The sequence below is a fragment of the Carettochelys insculpta genome, chromosome 1, assembly GCF_033958435.1.
Source record: "Carettochelys insculpta isolate YL-2023 chromosome 1, ASM3395843v1, whole genome shotgun sequence".
Lineage (NCBI taxonomy): Eukaryota > Metazoa > Chordata > Testudines > Carettochelyidae > Carettochelys > Carettochelys insculpta.
The window spans coordinates 11,596,393-11,616,189 of record NC_134137.1 but is presented as its reverse complement, the minus strand read 5'-3'; the positions used below and the strand labels follow the sequence as shown (position 1 = coordinate 11,616,189).

General features: G+C 56.1%; 1 protein-coding gene across 1 annotated transcript; it reads left to right on the top strand.

Moving 5' to 3' along the window:
• Positions 1-261: 261 nt before the first annotated feature.
• LOC142024857 (short transient receptor potential channel 2-like) lies at positions 262-19,433 on the top strand. The gene is made up of 13 exons (XM_075017533.1): positions 262-309; positions 1,762-2,454; positions 3,220-3,423; positions 3,823-3,987; positions 4,659-4,833; positions 8,138-8,338; positions 9,379-9,541; positions 10,222-10,314; positions 10,800-10,992; positions 11,914-12,041; positions 16,507-16,576; positions 16,879-17,011; positions 18,906-19,433. Exons 1-13 carry the CDS (start codon positions 262-264, stop codon positions 19,298-19,300), a joined length of 2,661 nt encoding a protein of 886 aa, XP_074873634.1. The 3' UTR covers positions 19,301-19,433.
• Positions 19,434-19,797: the final 364 nt, after the last annotated feature.

Sequence of the window (19,797 nt, the reverse complement as noted above, 5' to 3'; positions counted from 1 at the left end):
TTGTGGTGACTGCCCTGGGCCCGGTGTTCCCTCTAAGCCGAGCACTTGGGCAGCTGCACAGGAGAGATTCAGGGGCCGCCCCCTTGATTAGCGGAGCGCCTGCAGCCGGCAGCCTGTGTTTCTATTGGTGGTGCACATCCGTACATGCTCCGGTGCATATAAAATTTATTCTGCCCTCGGATGATAAGAATGAGAGGGAACCTGCCCAGGCCCCACACTTCGATAAAACGGGTACTGTCCCGATATTTAGTCCTTTGTCCCATGTCCCAGTCCAAGTACAACTGGGACGTCGTTTGTCCTGACAGGCAGGTGAGGCAGAGAGTGGCAGGAGGGTGGGCATGCTGGCTGGCCAGTGAGAAGACTAGCAGACAGGCTGGTTTGGCTTGTCCTCTGCCCCACCCGGTAGTCATGGCTCTGGCTGTAGTGGTTAGAACAGGAGCTGGCATTTAGAGGGAGCAGCTGGTGGCGCTCCAGGGCTTTCAGTTCCCTGGGGATTTCGGTGTTTGCTCCACTTGGGATTGAAAGGAAATGGATTGAAATTTCCCCGCAAGCTGGAGATCCATTTTTAAAGCGCCTGACTCTGTGTATGTGTGTGTGTGTGTGAGAGAGAGAGAGAGAGAGAGAGAGAGAGAGAGAGAGAGAGAGAGAGTAAGTCACCTTCTGGGGCTGCTACTCGCTGACTCGCACCCATGAAACTGACAAGCACTTTAATGTTGCTCCGCCCCTCTGCCCAAAGGAGCCTGTCAACTTCAGGCTGCTGGAGCCCCAGCTCTGGCCAGGTGCCAGTGGCTTGTGAGGGTCTTTCTATGGAGCTGCTGCTGTGGTGATGTGAGCCTGACAGCTACAGAGCCTCGGCTCCCGCTTGGCGTGCACCCTGCTATGCTGTGTGGACTCTCCACCTGTCATAAATAAATGCCTGTTAAAGGGCTGAACCCAGAGCGGGGAGGGTTTCTGTGGAGGACAGCCAGGGAAGCCAATGGGAAAAAAGAGGGAGTTTTTAATTGAAGCGGTGGCCTGTTAAGAGAGAGGGAGCCTTGTGTATTTGTTCTGGGCTGGAGCTGAGACACACAGACGCGGGGCTTAAATTTTAAGCAGGATGAATCCAGAAAATCTCCTGGCCATCTCATAAGCAGCACATAGACATATAAGTAGACAGGAACTGTTTAGTTAGATGCGATCAGGTTATTTTTACTTTGGATTTGGTGTGGGACTTCTCACTCTGATTGATATTTTCTCCCCTGTACTCTGGAACTTCTAAGCTGAATTCCAGGGAAGTAATTCTCTGTGTTCCAACTGGAATATTTTGTGTATTTTTTTTTATTACACCTAGTAACCAACTGCGCTTATTAACTTTCTTGGTAGTTTTCCATCTTCTCTTTGTTGTGAATAAATTACTTTTTTTTTTTTTACAGCAATTGTTGATTTCTGTGTCCTAGAGGAGTGCCAGTGTATTTACATGCCTAAAGCAAAAGGCAGCTAATTTCTTTTCTTTATTTCTAAGCTAACCCCCTAAGGAAAGGGGAAAGCTTGGGGTTACCCCAAAAGGAGATATCCAAGTGTCTCTTCTTGGGTTTTAAGGGTTTTTTTTCTTACTTGGGTGGTGGTGGGGATTGTCCCCCAGGGTCAGGGAACCTGTGATCTTGGGGAGCTTTTGTTAAGCAGAAACTATAGAGGCAAGGTATTTTTAAGGCTTTTGCAGGCGCCCACTTTCTGCACTCGGAGTGTCAGAGTGGGGATCAGCCCTAACACTGTCCCTTGCAGCAACCCACCTGGAGGGAGATAGTCAACAAGAAGCTGAAGTTCCCCCCAGAGCTCCTCGATGCCATCCAGGAGGGGGACCTGCTGTGGGTGCAGCAGCTGCTGCAGGTCAGCGAGGGGATCCTGCAGCAGCAGGCCGAGGGCGAGGACCGCGCGTGGCGGGAAGCCCTCAACCTGGCCATCTGCACGGGTGGCGGGGAGATCGCTGGGGCCTTGCTGCACTACGTCAAGTTTGACTTCCGCCAGATCCATGAGGCTCTGCTGGTGGCTGTGGATGCTAACCAGCCCCCGGTGGTGAAGATGCTGCTGGAGCGGTTGGACCAGGAGAAGAACATCAAGATGGACATCAAGTCCTTCTCCCTGGCCTTCTTCGACCGCTCCATCGACAACTCCCGCTTTGCCCCTGGCGTGACGCCGCTTACCCTGGCCTGCGAGAAGGACCTCTACGAGATCGTGGACATGCTGATGGGGAAAGGCCACACCATTGCCCGGCCCCACAAAGTCTCCTGCGCCTGCCTGGAGTGCAGCAATGGCCGCAAATATGACCTGCTCAGGTTCTCCCTCTCCCGCATCAACACCTACAAGGGCATTGCCAGCCGGGCCTACCTCTCCATTGCCAGTGAGGACGCCATGCTGGATGCCTTCAAGCTCAGCCAGGAGCTGCAGCGCCTCTCCTGCAAGGAGCCAGAGTTCAAGGTCAGGTTCTCCGCGGTCTCCATGCTGGGGCTGGGCTCCACGTTCTGTTCACCCTTGTTCTGCTGGCAGGGGTGGTACTGGGTTCTACCACCTCAGGGTGATGGGTCTCCAAAGAGCAAGTGTTACTGCCTACTGGTGGACTCAAACCTGGGACCACTGGAGCTTAGTGCGCGAGCTCTGCAGTTGGAGGTAAAAGCCAGCTGGCTCCCAGCTCAGGCTGTAGAAAAGACTCATCCGTTCTCTGTGCATAAATAGAACATACACATTCCGGGGATCACACGCTCTGAGTGACAGCTCACTTGCCCCAGTTTGCATAAAACATATTCATATTAAAACATATTTCTATTAAAATATGGGAGCGTAGTGTCAGATGACATGGGGGCAAATTTCCTGCACAGGAGCTGAGTCCTCTCTTGAACCTGTCAGAGATATTTGCCTGCCTGCCTGCCTGCAACAGGGAGTTCCACAGGTTGTTCCCCCATCTTGAAATGTGTGACCTTCTCATTCTGGGCACCCCCTTGTGATGTTGTTCGGGGAAGGGCCCATAGAAATGGTGCCTCTTGACTCCTTTCATATGGTCATACATGTAGGGCAGGAAGGGGCCTCGAGAGGTCACCAGTTCCATCCCCGGCACGAACAAAGGAGGCAAAGCTGTGACAGGCTGGAGATGATGAGTGCTGGGCAAGCCCTAGCTGCTGTGAAAGGTGCTGGGACATGACCTCAGGTCCCGTCCCCTTGAACCGCTGCCTGTCCCATCCCTCCCAGCCCGAGTACCTTAGCCTGGAGCAGCTGAGCCAAGAGTTTGCCGTGGAGCTGCTGGGGATGTGTCGCAACCAAAGTGAGGTGACGGCCGTACTGAATGACCTGGGGGAGGGTGATGAGGAGGAGGAGCTGAACGACCAGGCCTTTGAGGAGGGCATCCCTAACCTAGCCCGGCTCCGGCTGGCTGTCAACTACAACCAGAAGAGGGTGAGTCTGGGTAAGGAGGCTTGGGTGTCCCAAGGTGGTGGTCAGCACTGAGCCACTACCCCAGCATGGCACTCGGGGAGCCCTGCGGGCACCATCTCTCCAATGGGATGTCACCAAGGAGCCCTGGAGTTGGGGTTTGAACCCAGGTGTCCTGGATCAACATTTCTCTCTTAAATATCATGTGGATGTGGGATTGGCCTTCACCCCAGCCCTTGCGCAGCAGCTAATTGTGTTCTACCCCAGAGGTGGCTGCATTGCACTGCAAAGTGAGGGCTCCTAAGCACTGGAGAAAGACAGTCTATGGCTGCAGGAGCCTGTGGGCTGGGGCACTGGAGAGCTCCTGGTGATTGGAAGGATTTCATTTCCTGCCATCCCCCCCACTCTTTTCCTTCCCATCAGTTCGTTGCCCATCCCATCTGCCAGCAAGTGCTGTCGTCCATTTGGTGCGGGGAACTGTCGGGCTGGCGCGGCAGCAACGCCCTCTGGAAGGTGTTCGTCTCCTGCTCCATCTTCTTGGCCATGCCCCTCCTGTCCCTGCTGTACTGGATAGCCCCCACCTCACGGGTGAGTGGCTTTCCCTGGCTTGCTCTGGTGGCGCCAACCCGGGGGTTGGATTCTCTCCCGTTGGCTACCGCAGGGTTCTTACACGGTACTCCCCCAGAGGGCCCTGGGCCCTCCGAGACCAGAGAGTGGGCCAGCAGGCTGTGGGGTCTCATCCGCGCTGGCAGTCCCTACCTGCTTGTGGAAACATGGTTGCAGTTGTGCTTACTGCTCTGCCTAGAGCTGAGCCAGTGGGTGGGAACTGCCCACGCATGTCTCATGAATTTGAACTCTGGATTATTTGTCCCCTGCCGAGTCGTGGCTCCTTAAATAGCCCCCCTCGCCCAACAGCGTGTTGCGTATTGTGCCCTGATCTCTTCGGGGAGACCCTTGCATAATTCTCTGTGTGTTGGCCTTTGCTAGCAGCTGCTTCGCTGTAGGAGAACAGCCGACTATTGCTGTCGACAAATGGAGTCTCTCCGTTAGCTCTGTAGGGTGGTGCTGAATGCCTGGGTTCAAGCCCTGCAGACAACACAAGGAGGAGCAGTCACTGCATCTGGGCCAATCCCCAGAGGGTCCCTGTTTAGGCTGGGATGAGCGTGGAGCTGGTGGTCTCTGCCCTCCAGGGCAGGGGTGGGCAGCTGTGGGGCTCCTGCAGCCTTGGGATGTGGTGTTGCTGGTGCATCCTTTGGCAGGCTGGCAAAATGCTGAAGATCCCAGTGATCAAGTTTCTCCTCCACTCGGCCTCGTACCTCTGGTTCCTCATCTTCCTGCTGGTGGAGTCCATGGTTCTGCAGCACCAGCAGGAGATCTTCATGGGCCGCAATCAGAGCGTGTGGGAGAACTCCCTGCACATGACCTGGGTGGCTGGTAGGTCATGGGAAGAGCTGCTGGCCAGAGTCCAGCTGTCCCTGTAGCCGTTGGCCATTGTTGGCCTAAGCAGGGTGCCTAGGCCCTGCACCAGCCATCTGCAATCCAGGGAATCCCACCCTCTGTGCCCAGTCCCCCTCCGCCAGAGGTGGAAAAAGTACCCAAAAAGTTACTTGAGTAAAATAGCTGCTTTCACTTCTGGATCACAGCATCCTAGGGCTGGCAGGGACCTCAGGAGGTCATCTAGTCCAGCCCCCTGCTGCAAGCAGGATCAACCCCCACTAAGTCATCCCAGCCAGGACCTTGTCAAGATGGGACTTAAAACCTCTAGGGATGGAGAATCCACCACCTCCCTAGGCAACACATTCCAGTGCTTCACCACCCTCCTGGGGAAGTAGTTTTTCCTAATATCTAACCTACTCCTCTCCTTCTGTAACTTCAGACCATTGCTCCTTGTTCTGCCATCTGTCAACACTGAGAACAATCTCTCTCCATCCTCTTTAGAGCTCCCCTTCAGGAAGTTGACAGCTGCTATTAAATCACCCCTCAGTCTTCTCTTCTGTAAACTAAATAAGCCCAAATCCCTCAGCTTCATGGGTCATGTGCTCCAGCCCCTTAATTGTTTCGTTGCCCTCCGCAGAACCTGCTCCAGTCCATCCACATCCTTTTCATACTGGGGTGCCCAAAACTGGACACAACATTCCAGATGTGGCCTCACCAGTGCTGAATAGAGGAGAACAACCACTTCTCTAGATCTGCTCTCAGTGCTCCTCCTAATGTAGCCAAGAAGGCTAACAGCATATGAGGGTGCAAGGACACACTGTTTACTCATATCCAGCCTTTCATCCACCATAACCCCTAGGTCCCTTTCCATCGTACTGCTGCTTAGCCTGTCAGTCCCCAGCCTATAAGAATGCTTGGATTTCTTCTGTCCCAAGTGCAGGACTCTACACTTCTCCTTGTTGAACCGCATCAGATTTCTTTTGGCCCAGTCCTCCAATTTATCCAGGTCACTCTGGATTGTCTCTCTACCCTCCAATGTATCTACCTCTCCCCCTAGGTGTGTGTCATCTGCAAACTTGCTGAGGGTACAATCCAGTCCCTCATCCAGATCATTAATAAAGATGTTGATGGACAGGGGTGGAGATGAAAGGGTTGGAGATCCTGATCCATGGGGCAAAGGGCTGGATCCATTGCCGTCAATGGCAAAAGCCCCCCAAGGATGTTGGCTCAGCCCAGGGCCTGTAGATCTCTACAGTGTGAGAACCCCTGGGGGCAAGAGAGGGTGCTGGGGACGTGGTGAGGAGTCCTGGTGACTTTTACTGTCAAAGCCTCCAGATGCCCTAGCTGTGCTCAGGACCCTGCTGTGCTGGATGCTGTACGTACCCCACAACCAGTGCTACCTGGGAAGCTGACAGCACAGAGGGGCAAGGCAGACCTGTGGTGGGGAGGAAGGGGGATCATCCCAATTTGCTGGGCTTGCCACCCCTCCCGCTTTCGCCAAGAGTCTCCCACTGCCACCTGTGCTGAACCGGGAGGTTTTGGGCACTAACACACAGCATGGCTGCTGAGCGAACACTGGCTCCCTTGCCTGCTTCCACTGGGTGCTGCTCCTGGATACAGCCAGCACTGGTCCTGGGCCTCTGGTGGTACAGGGTGGTCTTCACACACAATATCTCCATCCTGAGGGCTGACTCCACAGCGCCCGTTGGCTGGGAACTGCAGCCAACGGGAGCTGCGAGGGCAGTGCCTGTGGCCAGAGGGATGTACCTTTGGAGCTACACTACCTGGGGCGTCAACCTACTGCCCTCCTCCTCTAATCCAATCCCCTGCCTCTGCCTAGATCCTCCATCCTGCACGTAAATTCCCTGTCCAAGCCCAGGCACCCCCCGGCCACCCCAGCCTGGTGAGAGTGAGTGAGGGTGGGGCCTCAGAAGGGGCGGGACGAGGTGTAGCCTCAGAGAAGGGGCAAGGAAGGTCTTTGAGTTTGCACAGACAGTTCATAGACTCATACAATCCCAGAGCTGGGAGGGACCTCAGGAGGTCATCTAGTCCAGCCCCCTGCCCAAAGCAGGAACAACCCAACTAAGTCATCCCAGGCACGACCTTGTCAAGCCGGGACTTAAAAACCTCCAGGGTTGGAGATTCCACCACCTCTCTAGGCAACGCATTCCAGTGCTTCACCACCCGCCTGGGGAAATAGTTTTTCCTAATATCCAACTTAGACCTCCCACACTGTAACTTCAGACCATTACTCCTTGTGCTGCCATTTGTCACTACGGAGAACAGCCTCTGTCCACCTTCTTTAGAGCTCCCCATCAGGAAGTTGAAGGCTGCTATCAAATCACCCCTCATGCTTCCCTTCTGCAAACTAAATGAGCCCAAATCCCTCAGCCTCTCCTCATAGGTCATGTGCTCCAGCGCTGTCATCACTTTTCTTGCCCTCCACTGGACTTTCTCAAGTGCATCCACATCTTTTCTGTGCTGGAGGGCCCAGAACTGGATGCAGTATTCTAGATGTGGCCTCACCAGCGCTAAATAAAGGGGAATAATAATTTCTCTAGATCTGCATAAATGCTTCTCTTAATACACTCAAAAATGTTGTTAGCCTTCTTGGCTACCAGGACGCACTGTGGACTCATATCCAGACTTTCATGCATTGTAATCTCCAGGTCCTTTTCTGCTGCCTGCTACTTAGCCAGTCGGTTCCCAGCCACTTGTCCTTGTTGAACCTCACTGGATTTCTTTCAGCGCAATCTTCCAATTTCTGTAGGCTACTCTGGACCCTATCCCTACCCCTAGCATATCTACCTCTCCCCCTAGCTCAGTGTCATTCACAAACTTGCTGAGGGTGCAGTCCATTCCCTCATCCAGATCATTAATAAAGATGCTGAACAAAACCGGCCCCAGAACTGATTCTTAGGGCACATCGCTTGAAACCAACCACCAACCAGCCATTGATCACCACCCGTTGGGCCTGACCATCTAGCCAGCTTTCTATCCCCCTTACTGTCCATGGATCCAATCCATACTTCCTTAACTTATGGGCTAGGACATTGTGGGAGACTGTATCAAAAGCTTTGCTTAAAGTCAAGGTATATCACATCCATTCACTTCCCTGTGCCCACAAGGCCAGTTGCCTCATCGTAGAAGCTAATGACATTGGCCAGGCGTGACTTGTCCTGGGTAGCATCCCTACGATTTGCAGTGGGGGAAGCCCTGCCGAGAGGCTGAAGTCAGTCTGTCCCCTGGGGAGGTGTCAGCCTGAAGGGACTCGGTGCTCATGTTTTTCCTCCCCGGACAGGCTTCTTCTGGTACGAGTGCAAGGAGGTGTGGATCGAGGGGCTGCGCAGCTACTTCCTGGACGGCTGGAACTGCCTGGATGTTGTCATCCTGAGCTTGTACCTGGCCTCCTTCACGCTGCGGGTGCTGGTCGCCTGGAGGGGCCATCTGCACTGCCTGGATGCCCCGGCCTCACCAGAGTGCCACTACTTCACCAGAGCCAGTGAGCGGCTGTGAATCTGGGCACCCTCAGCCGCTCGCCCAGCCCTGCTTGGCCTGTTGGGGACCACACTGAGGGTGTCCTGCATGGCCCTGCTTCTGCCCCACTGAGGGGCCCTTCTCTTGTGGGGTAAAGGGCTGTGTGTGACCTGTTTGCTCCTGGGCCTCCCACCAGCCAGGCGGCCAGTCAGGGGTGGCAGGACAGGGGCTTCGCCACTGGCTTTGGCTTGTCCCTTTGCCCCCTTGCTGTCAGCCACAGGCGTCTGGCTCAGAGTGCATAGGTCAGACCCTCTGATGGGATCTCTCTGGTCTCACAAGCAAGGAAGACGTCAAGCCCCTGACACAGCAGTGCTCTGAGAGCACGTCATCCCCCTCACCCGTATTTCCTGGTGCTGTCAGAGAAGCTCCCCTTATGGTTCACAACAGGACAGCTCTAATACGGTAAGATGCTGGCGCTCAACAGCAGCAGGGAGTTCTCCCCGGCTGCCAGCAGGGGTCAGCGTCCGGCCGTTCTGCAGGGAGCCAGCCTGTAGCCTCGTCAGAGCCAGGTGGGGCTGCGAATGCCATGCTGGGTGGGATTGGTTCCCCCGGTGAAGCACGGATTGAGGAGTGGCCTGGCTGTGCTTCTGGAATGACAATCGCAGGCACTTTTTTGAGGCCTTTTGCAGCAAATCAGTGTCCTTGTAGTATCATATATGGAGATGCACATCACACAGAGCTGGAAGGAACCCCAGCAGGTCATGCAGCTCAGGCCCCTGCCCTCTTGGCAGGGCCAAGCACCATCCCCTTTTTTAGTCTATTTGCCCCGATCCCTAAATGGCCCCCTCAAGGATTGAACTCACAACCCTGGCCAGTGCTCAAACCACTGAGCTATCCCTCCCCCGCGAGCTATCCCCATTTTACAGATGGGGAAACTGAGGCACAGGGCAGGACAGGGCCTCACCCAGCAGGCTGGTGATGGAGCCTGGACTAGTCCTCAGTCCCAGAGCTCCGCCCACTAGGCCGTATGACACAGGGTTCCCCTCCTTCCGGCCCTGTGTGCAGGACGGCCGGAGTGGCGCCCCGAAGACCCCCAGTTCGTCGCTGAGGTGCTGTTTGCGGTGACCAGCATGCTGAGTTTCACCCGCCTGGCCTACATCCTCCCAGCCCACGAGTCCCTGGGCACCCTGCAGATCTCCATCGGGAAGATGATCGACGACATGATCCAGTAGGAGCCAAATCCCTTCTGTCATCTGTCCCCCGCTTTGGGGTCACCCCCCACTCAGCCCCTTCAGACTGTCCCGAGCTGGGGCTGGATGATAGATCTAGCTCAAGGGGCGTGAGTGCCCCTGACCCCGCTGGGCTCTGATCCTGTGCGGTGCTCTGCTGTCAGCTCTGACAAGCCAGGTCCAGAGAGGAGCCCTTCAATGTGGCCCTGGCAGAAACCCGGAGCCCCATCCCTGGGGACCGGCATACCTGGCGCAGTCGCTATGCGGAGGTCACCATGGTGACATCAGAGCAGGGATGTGAAGAACCACCCCCTGCCACTCCTGTGCCGTGTACCCCGGTGTAGGTTCAGCTAGGTCAAAGGAAGGCTGTGTCCAGCGACGTAGCTGCTGTTGCTCGGGGAGGCAGCATTCCTATGGCAACGGGACAACCCCTTCTGCGGCTGTTGTTTTGTTACCATGATGGGGTTATGCTCCCAGAGCCAGTGCAACACGGCCAGGCTGGCACAGTCCCCTCTGCCTCCACGCGCCGTAATGCGAAAGGGGAACGGGCTGCCTAAGTACTACGGGTGGATGTGTAAGCTGGGTGCATCCTTGCTATGAAGGGACCTTCTTAGTCCATCACAGTCCTGCCGCTCTGGCCCCGGGCTCCCTGATCTCCTCTCTGGGCTTCCCCCAACAGGTTCATCTTCATCCTCATGATCGTTCTTGCCGCCTTCCTGTGCGGACTCAACAACACCTACGTTTACTCCCAGGAGTCCCAGCGGCTGGGGAAGTACGGCCTCCTGAAGCCAGGGCTCTCTCGGGCCAGAGGGCTCCGGCTCAGCCGAGCTGGGGGGTCATCAGGGCAGGGCTGTGCGGGTGACGCCTACAGTGGACGGGGAGGAGCTGGTTTATGGGTAGAAGGGGATTCCCGGAGCCCTGTGGGGAGCAAATGGTGAGGGGTGTGAGGGGGCGTTCTGGGTCCCTCAGGAGGGAGTGGGCTGCTGCTGGCGAGGGAGGATTTAACGAGGAAGAACGGGGTGAAATAATAAGCTGCTCCTCAAGCAAAGGTGCTGAGGCCCCGGATGGCTATTGGCAGGGGCCTTCGGAAAGGTTCTGTAGGCCCAGGAAAACCTCGCAGAGGTCCAGCCTTGTCCTGCGTCCCGGGGGGCGGGGGGGGGCCGCCGCTGATGTCAGGGTGTTGTGGATCGGGGCTGTAGCACGTGCTTGTCAGCGTGAGGTGACCAGGCCCCTGCTCTCTGCCGCCCCATCTGGCAGCTTCAACGAGACGTTCCTGTTCCTGTTCTGGACCATGTTTGGGATGGAGGAGCACCAGACGGTGGACATGCCCCAGTACCCACTGGCGGAATTTGTGGGGCGGGGACTCTACGGGATCTTCACCATCGTCATGGTGATCGTCCTGCTCAACATGCTCGTCGCCATGATCACCAACTCCTTCCAGGAGATCGAGGTGAGGGCTGCTGGGTGCTCTGCCAGAGCTCGGCTGCCCTGAGGGGCCCATCCTGGAGCCAAATGACCCTGCAGGGAACGGGGCCTCCTCTTCCACAGCCTCTTTTCTCCCAGCACTGACCAGCAATTGGGCAATCCCACTCCGCCTCCCCCAAATCTCCCTCCTGCCTCCCCAGAGTGTGTTGTATAGGTGTGTGCAGCTGAGAGCTGGAGTGCCCCACCCCAGAAGTGGCTGCACTTCTCGCTCTGGTGCACGCTGGGGATCCTTCGTGGTGCAAGGTGCTGCAATAGGGTGAAATTCCCCTCTGTGCAACAGGTTGGCAGAAGTCTCTCTCCTGACCACCGCTCTGCTCTCCCAGTGCCACAGGCTTCCCCTGCAGTCTAGCACCTGTCTTTTGGCTGGAGAGCACTTTTCTTTCGTCACCACTGAGTGAGCTGCTCCTGCTGGGCTGCAGAACAAGGGCGAAGGAGGCATGCGGCGGCTCTTTAAGCAGATCAGGCCTCACCAGCTGGGGATGCCTGGCAGTTACACCAACTAGAGCTACACTTGTGGTACCACCAATGAGGTGTGCCCTGAAGGGCAGCCTGTGCCCAGGAACCATGCCAGCCTTCATCCCAGAGCCTCAGCCCCATGGATCTCCCCAGGTGTGGGATTATCCCTGTCCTACCTGTGCACCAATGCCCTGCCTGCTGCTAAATACTATTTCACTCCTTATGTGGTTCCAATGTCTAGGGAGGAGGCAGGTCATGAAAACAGCTGGCCATGCTGTGAGGATAGCAGAGCTGGGATGAACATGGAGCTTCTAGAAGGCTGGTGGGGGAAAATCACATGGAGCCTCTAAACTCTCCCATGGCTGCCTCACCAAGGAGGCAGGCGTGGCCCTATGGCTATCATAACCTGCTTCCCCTGTTTGCTTTGCAGGCTGATGCAGATGTGGAATGGAAGTTTGCCCGCTCCAAGCTCTACCTGTCTTACTTCAGGGAGGGCCTGACGCTGCCAGTGCCATTTAACATCATTCCCACACCCAAGTCCCTCTTCTACATGATCAGGTACTGTCAGCACTACAGTCCATGCTGAGCAACGAGTCCCCCTAGCACATGACCCCTTCCTAGGTGTGTGTTAGCCAGAGAAAGGCCGATCTCCATTCTGTAGGTGGGACACTGGGGCACAGAGGGGTGAAGTGAGTTGCCTGAGGTCATATGGGGAGTCTGTGGCAGAGCATGGAATTGATCGCACATTTTCTGAGTCCTCAGCCAAGGTCTTGACCACCAGGCGATTCAGCCACAAGCCTTTCACAGCCTGGGGGGATCAGCTTCTTTACAGAGTCATGTCAGAGCCACACTGGCAGAAATGGTTTTGTTCAAATCTAGTTTCAACCCACAGTCCCGTTTTTCTTGGCAATGAGAAGGTGTGAGGAGAACAGTAAGGTAAGTTTTTAGACTTTTTTTCCTTCTTTTTTTAACCTACCCGCCGCCTCGCCTGAAATGTGACAATGTTTTCACTTCTTGGTGACTCGTTTGCCTCCTGTTCCCCCTCCATTTCACTGGCAAAAAGGGGGTGAAAAGTGGACAAAACTCTTTTTCTGCAGAAAAATTGGAACCCCCAGAAAGCTTTCACAAACCATTTCCAGTGAATATTTGTTTTCTTTGGAAAGGTTCCTCCAAACAGACCTAGCACTGCGGTTGGTCGAGGACTTCTCCTGAGGAGACCCGGACAGATGTGGCCAAAGTCCTGGCAGAGGGAACGGGGCTCCCTTGGTGCAGGGGGTTGAGAGAGATGATTCATCGCTTACTACATTTTAAAGCCAGCAGGGACCATTAGATTATCTAGACTGTATGGCAGTGTCTCTTGACCTTTCTGATCCCCGAGTTCTACTGCTGTGCGTGTTATATGGAGGTTCCCCAGGCACTGCTAGGAGATCCCAACCTGAGCAAATTTCTTAAAACCAGGCCACTTACAGACCCAGACTAGGGTCCTCCACTATAAGGCAAACCAAATCAGTCACAAAGAGGACCTCTGCTGCCTTCCTGGCCAGCAAGGGGTTTCACAAGCAAATCCCTCAGGCTCTCCTGCTTCCCTGGTGCTCCGGCTTGTATCCCTCCTTACACAGATGAGAGGTTATGAAAACCAATCTCACCAAATCTTCACAGGTTCTTCCAGTCCCCAGAGGGACCACCCACATCCCCAGGTGAATATTGACCTAGATCAGCATGCTGTGCCAATCCTTTAGCATCTAACCGTTTATTGAGAAAGAAAGAATAGGGTGGGAGAGAAAAATCGTTAAAGTGGTCAAATTATATCAAGCCCTTGATGCAGGTTGCAGCAGATGGAGTTGGCTGCTATCTTAATAGTCCAGTGGTTCCCAAACTCTTCGGCACAACGCCTCCCTTTTGATTTTTGAGAAACTCCCACGCCCCCCCCAGCTCGTCTTTCCCATCATCCACCTCCCCTTTAACAAAACATTCAATTGGTAATTTAAAATAAACACCAGCTTACTTTTAAATAACGTCTTTATATAAAAAAGAAGCACAAACTTTTTTTCCTGGCCCCTCGCGGCCACCAGAGCTGACTGCAACAGTCGCCTGCCTGCCTGAGACCTGCTCTGCCAAAGCCGCCCACCTGAGTTCCCTGCCGCCAGGGCGAGCCTGCCTGCCCGACCTCTGGCTGCCTGAGCCACGCCCTGTTGGGACCAGTTGCCTGCCCACTGGCCGCAGACCAGCTGCCTGAGCCACCCACCCAAGCCCCATGCTGCCAGGGCTAGTGGCTCACCTACTATCCTGAGCTGCGCAAGCCCCACACTGCCAGCGCCAGCCACTACCTGCCAGGCCAAGCCGCCCGAGCCCCACAGTGCCAGCGCCAGCCACTACCTGCCAGGCCAAGGCGCCCGAGCCCCACACTGCCAGGGTCAGCCACTGCCTGCCAGGCCAAGCCGCCTGAGCCCCACACTGCCAGGGCCAGCCACTGCCTGCCAGGCCAAGCCGCCCGAGACCCACACTGCCAGGGCCAGCCACTACCTGCCAGGCCAAGCCGCCCGAGCCCCACACTTCTGGAGCTAGCTGCCCACCCACCAGACTGAGCTGCCCGAGCCCTGCACTGCTGGAGCCAGCTGCCAGCCCGAGCCTCCTGAACTCTGTGATGCTGGGGCCAGCTGCCCAAGCACCATGAGTCCCACAAGGTGGATGGCTGCCCAAGCCCCTCCCATCCCACGAAGCCAGACACCACCATACACAAAGCCATACACCAGCCCCTCAGTCTGACCCCATCTGCACCCCCCTCACCTGAGCCAGGCACTCCAGGTCCCCCATCTAACCCCATCCTCCTCCTTCCCCGCCCAACCCACACTCACTCACCTTTGCAGAAGGCTGCTAGCTGCACATGGGCCTTCGCCAGCTGCCTGCTTTTTATAGCGGTTGCACCGGGTCACCCACATACAATGGCAGGGCTGAGAGCCAGAAGCTAAGGCTGGATCTTTCTTCAGGTGGGGGAATGATGGGGGGGCTGGGTCGCCCGCACCCCCCCTGGAATTTCTTCATGCCCCCCCTGTTTGGGAAGCCACGTAATAGTCTCTGGAAATACCTCCTTTATTATGGTGGGCAGGCAGGCAGTCCGTGCCGGCTCAGTCCACAGCAGAGATGTTCTTGCAAATTGCAGACTGTTGGCAAGATGGAGATTGCCAGGGTTCCTTTCATGGCCTTGCCCATGTGGACGGAAATGCCTGCCTGAGATCCCGTTTGCCATGGAGAATCACACGATCAGTTCACCCGTCCATGTCCTGTTCCGGGGGCATTCTGCCGCTGGCAGACTTCCAGACAACACCTCTCAGCTGACCTCCTGAGCTGTGGATTGATGAGGCCCTCTCTCTGTTCAGCACATCTTCACCTGGCTAGGAGTGCTTTCATGGCAGACGGCCCCACCTCCTGTGGTGTCCTTCCAGAACTAACTTCAAGGCCAGAGCCAATATTTATAACTTCACATATGAAAACGATACAGACATGTACGCGGCGTAAACAGATTCAGGGAGTTACCAGCTTTCACTAGACCCCTCTCTTGGTCCACTCAGCACAAGATTTGGTGCACATTCAGGACAGTGGTTATAATAATGGTCCTTATGTTCTTTTTAAAATCCAATAACGTCACCACGTGCGTCAGGGAAATCACAGAAACTGATGCCAGTCTACAGACCGGTCTTTAGCATTGCTGCATGGCACAGAGCAGGGCGGTCACCCTTTTACCTCGTACTGAGGCCAATAACTTGTTGCACTGATGCAGCTTTCAGAAAGAGTTTTGGCCCTGTCAGGCGACACTGAGACAAAAGAATCTCCCCTCCTCTTGGGAGTTTGTCCCATTGGTTAGCCACTTGCACTGTTAAACATTTGGGCCTGATGGCTCATTTGAATTTGCCTGGCTTCGGTTCCCAGCCATTGGTTTGTTCTCTGTCTAGATTAAAGACCCCCTTGTACCTGGTGTTTCTTCCCATGCAGGTCATTATAGGCTATTTGCTCTGACAGATGAAACAAACTGCGCCGTGCTGGGGGCGCTGTCCCCAGGAGCTGCCCTCGGCGCCACCTCCCTGCCTGCATTGTACAGAGCGTGCCGGTTCTGGTGTCCATTTCAGTGCCCACGTCCCTGTGCTGCCAGGAGAGGGGAAGACATTGGCTGCTTCTGAGATGGAAAACACATCTGCATCCCACTGACTCCTGCCTGCGTTAGAGATGCAGTGCAGGGGGATCACCCCTCTGGGGTTCACCCGGACAGGCTGGTGTTTGGCTCCTGGGTCTGCAGGCCATTGAGGGTCGCCAGGCGCTTGGTGGAAAGTCTGGTCAAAAAGGGGAGCTGGCAAATTGCTCCTGAATCAAATGTCTGGTTACGGTGGGGTGGCAGCGGGTGCTGGGTCATTAACTGCACCAGCCCCTACTCAGCTGGGGCCACGTCCTACCTACAGGCAGCTCCTGGAGACAACGCAGTGAGGGGCAGGAGAGGAGTTAGTGATGGTGCGGGGAAGAGGTGGAGAAACGGGTGAAGAGCTGACGGGATGGGCACTGGGGGGACAGGTGCAGGGCAGGGGAGGGGCCTTGGGGAAAGAGGCGGGATGGGGCGGGGCCTCGAGGAGTCAGTCACTAGCAGTTAGAGAGGCAGAGACCCAATTACAGAAGCAGCTGCTGAAAGGTTCTGGGTTGTGGCTCAGTGCCCAGCACTGGCTGTGGAGAGTCACTGCAGAGGAAACCTGTCCCCACAAGCTCTCATGGCACCTGGGCTGCAGGGCCGCTGGTCTGTGGCTTGGTAGCTTTCAAAGTTAAACAGTGGAGGAGAAAATCTCCCTGCAGGGTGATGGGCCAGAGCCCAAATTCTGGAACGGTTCGGACCTGGACATCCTGGTGGAGGCTCATCTCTCAGGAGCCGACACCCCAGCTTTCAGAGCCCTTTGGCTCTGGAGTGGGATTGGGACGTAGCCTCCCCAGGGCTGGCTGTAGGTCAGTGACAGCCCTCCGATGACGCGTCATCCTGCATCCCCAGGGGCCTCTTCCGGTTCGTGTGCTGCTCCGGATCCAGGAGACAACAGGATTACCCCCCAATTCCCACCATTGTAAGTCCCTCCCCTGTCTGCAGATCAAGCCCCAGGGAAAGTTACTCTGGCTGCAAGGCTGCAGTGCCGGGGCTCCCCGTTGTCTGTTGCAAACAGCGACTGCTCCGGTTGGATATCTAGTGGACAAGGGAATCCAGAATTCCATCTGCCTGACTAGATCCCCTCCGGGTGCATTTCACTGTGCACAGTAAGGCTGTGTGAGGAGGGGTGTTCAAGAAAGCCCCCCCACCTTGCAAAATGCAAGGTAAATGCTGAGCTCTGCCGGTACCTGACATCCAGTTAATCCTGTTTCCCATCTTCAGGCAAATGCCACCCTGGAGGACGCTGGCCTGTGCGGGGAGAGTCGCCATTCCTATCGGCTGCAGGTGATCAAGGCTCTGGTGCAACGGTACATCGCCACGGCCAGGCGGGAGTTTGAGGAGAGCAGGAGGAAAGGTAACTCTGCCAATGCACAGGGGCCTCAGGCACCGGCTGAACCTGGGTCCCTGCTATTTCCTGCTTGGGGCGCGTCAGGGCTGGTCTGTTGCGGGCTGTGAGGTTCCGGGCTCTTTTGATTGCTGGGTTTAGCGTCTGGCTGCTGGGAGGGGTTCATGGCCTGTGATACACAGCAGCTCACGTGCCTTTAAACTCCGCAACAGTGAAGGGTGGCTCTGGAGAGCCCCCTCCACTGTGGCAGACATGGAGGACCTGACTGGATAGAATACCTAGAGGGTTTCTGGGCACAGCTGAGAGAACCAATCCTGGGCACTTTGGTTGAAACCGGGCCTCACAGCCCAGACTGGGGTTTCTTCCTCAGTAAAGCAAACCAGGCCGGCCACAATTGTCCCTCTGCTAGTCCCTCTGGCCAGCCAGAAGCTACACGAGCAAAGCCATAGTTTCTCCAGCTGCTCCTAATGCCCAAACCAGCACCCTCCTTGCTCAGGGGAGAGGTTACGAAACCCTGTTTCACCAACTCCACCCAGATTCTTCCAGGCCCCAAAGGGACCAGCCACAGTCCCAGGTCAATATAGACTTAGATCTTTCCTGAAACAGTGCACTGGGGTGATCCTTTAGAATCTAAAATCTAAAGGTTTATTAAAAAAGAAAGAGAGAGAACCAGGTGAGAGAGAAAAATCATTAGCGGTACCTTACACACGTCAGTTAAAGCTGTGGAAGCAGGATGCAGCTGATGGTACAAGCTGCTGTCTTGAATGTCTGTAAAAGCATGTCCCCGGAGGGGTGGGTGTCTAGTCCAGGCTGGCTTAGTTCATGAGGGCTGAAGAACAGCTTTATAGTCTTGCCCTGTTGGGGGAAAAACCCTTTTTTCTTCCTGTTGGTAATGGTGATCTGGTTACCTGTTATGAAGGTATAACTGGAGATGCATCTCTCCTGGAGCTGGAAGGGAGCTTGGAAGGTCATTTAGTTCAGTCCCCTGTCCTCCTGATGGGGCTAAGCACTATCCCTGACATCTATTTGCCCCCATCCTTAAATGGCCTCCTCAAGGATTGAGCTCCCAACCCTGGGTTTAGCAGGCCAATGCTCAAACCACTGGGCTATCCCTGTCACCTTGTGGGCTGCTTCCCAGAGGACACCCACTCTTGAGGTGTGGATTGAAGTTGGAGTCTTTATTTTAGCCCATCTTCCTGGCAGGTAGGAGACCACGCCTCCCACTGTGATCCTTATACATGTAAAAAGCCAGTATCTGTAACTCCGCAGACACACACGGCACAGATACACTAGTCGCATGAACAGATTCAGTGGAACCCCCGTTTTCATTAGACCCCCCACGCGGTCCGAGATCCGGTGCAAACTCAATACCGTGGTTGCGGAAATGATTTTCATATTTAATTCAAAACTGAGTTGCATTGCACTGGGTAGGACTCCATAATAGTGCTGAAGGAGGGTCACCTGGAAGAAAGAGAGGGTGAGGGTCAGAGGGAAACAGGTGTGTCACCCTGGCAAAGCTTGGGCCACGTTCTCTTCTAAAGGCCGTTTTCCTGAAGGATAACAGCCTGCTACTGCTGCCATTCAGAGGAGTTGCTCCTTTAGCTCTGGTAGCAGTGGTCTGTGCTACACTGTGGAGGGCCCGGGTGGTGGCCCATGCAGTAGCACGGTGGTGCCTGCACATGGGCTCTGCACTCAGGAATGCTCTGGAGCCACAGGGGAGGAAATGTTTCCAGTGCTGCCAAATGGCCGTAATCCACACCAGGCCACCAGTCCCTCCAGCGGCCCCCAGAGCCGCTCAGTGGAACGACTCCAGTTCCCCCGGGGTAAAAGCAGAGTCCCTGCGCCAGGGTCTGGAGCGACGCCCCACAGCTCTCCCCTCGCCGTGCCTGTGCTTCGTTCACAGACCTGGGGAACCAGCTCACGGAGCTGAACAAGTCGGTGCTGCGCCTGCACTCGGAGATGAAGCAGCTGCATCGCGGCCTGCCTGCCCCCGCTGCCCCTCCCAGCCCTCTGGAGGGGGCCAGCGTGCTGCACAGATACATCCTGCAGGTCCAGGACAGCTTCCAGAACTTCAGCCAGGCCTCAGGCAGCTCCGGCCCAGCCTCCTCAGCCCAGGTCCTGGTGCACCAGGATGAGGCTGCCAGGAACGACCCGCTGCCCTGCCTCCAAGAGCTCTCCCTTGGCACCTCCACTGCGATGGCACCCGGAGCCATCGCCAGGGAGGGGAACCCTGCGGCAGAGCCGGCGCACCCGAGTTCCCGTCCAGCGGAAGGCGCCGACTCCGGCCCCAGCCCCTAGTGGCTCAGGCCAGCACTTCCACGGCAACACAGCGCTCGTTGCTTGTAGTGCAGCCAAAGGGTCCCAAAGCACCGGGCGTGCCCCAGCCCCAGTGAGCCGGGAGTGAGCTGCCTCTCCCACACGAGCTGAGGGGTTTGAAGCCTGGCTGATGGCCCAGTCGTGCCCTGTGCTAGGGAGCAGGGTCCGAGGAGCAGCCCAGCCCCCTCCTTAGGCAGAGGGGCTGCAGCCCCACCTCTCCCTTGGGTCGAGTTACAAACTGGGGCCCAGCACCTTAGATTGAACGCCCCGGAGCAAACGCCTCCTGGAACGAGAGCTCGTGGCTCGGCTGGGCCCCTCCCCACACTGGGCCCACCAGTGATCTGCAGCCAGCGGTGCCAGCAGCCACTGTGGGCCTGGGGGCAAGGTGGGAGGGTCCCTGGCTCTGTGCTCCAGGAGGGGTGGGGCCATGGGCAGTCACCCCACAGTGCTCGCACCCCACTCCCTGGTAGCTGCGTGCA

Bases quoted from the DNA above. Each gene is read 5' to 3' on its own strand.
- LOC142024857 (XM_075017533.1), top strand. From the start codon at position 262: ATGTCCCAGTCCAAGTACAACTGGGACGTCGTTTGTCCTGACAGGCAG. The intron at 3,988-4,658 runs GTGAGTGGCTTT...ATCCTTTGGCAG, and splicing joins GGATAGCCCCCACCTCACGG to GCTGGCAAAATGCTGAAGAT. The intron at 10,315-10,799 runs GTACGGCCTCCT...CCCATCTGGCAG, and splicing joins GAGTCCCAGCGGCTGGGGAA to CTTCAACGAGACGTTCCTGT.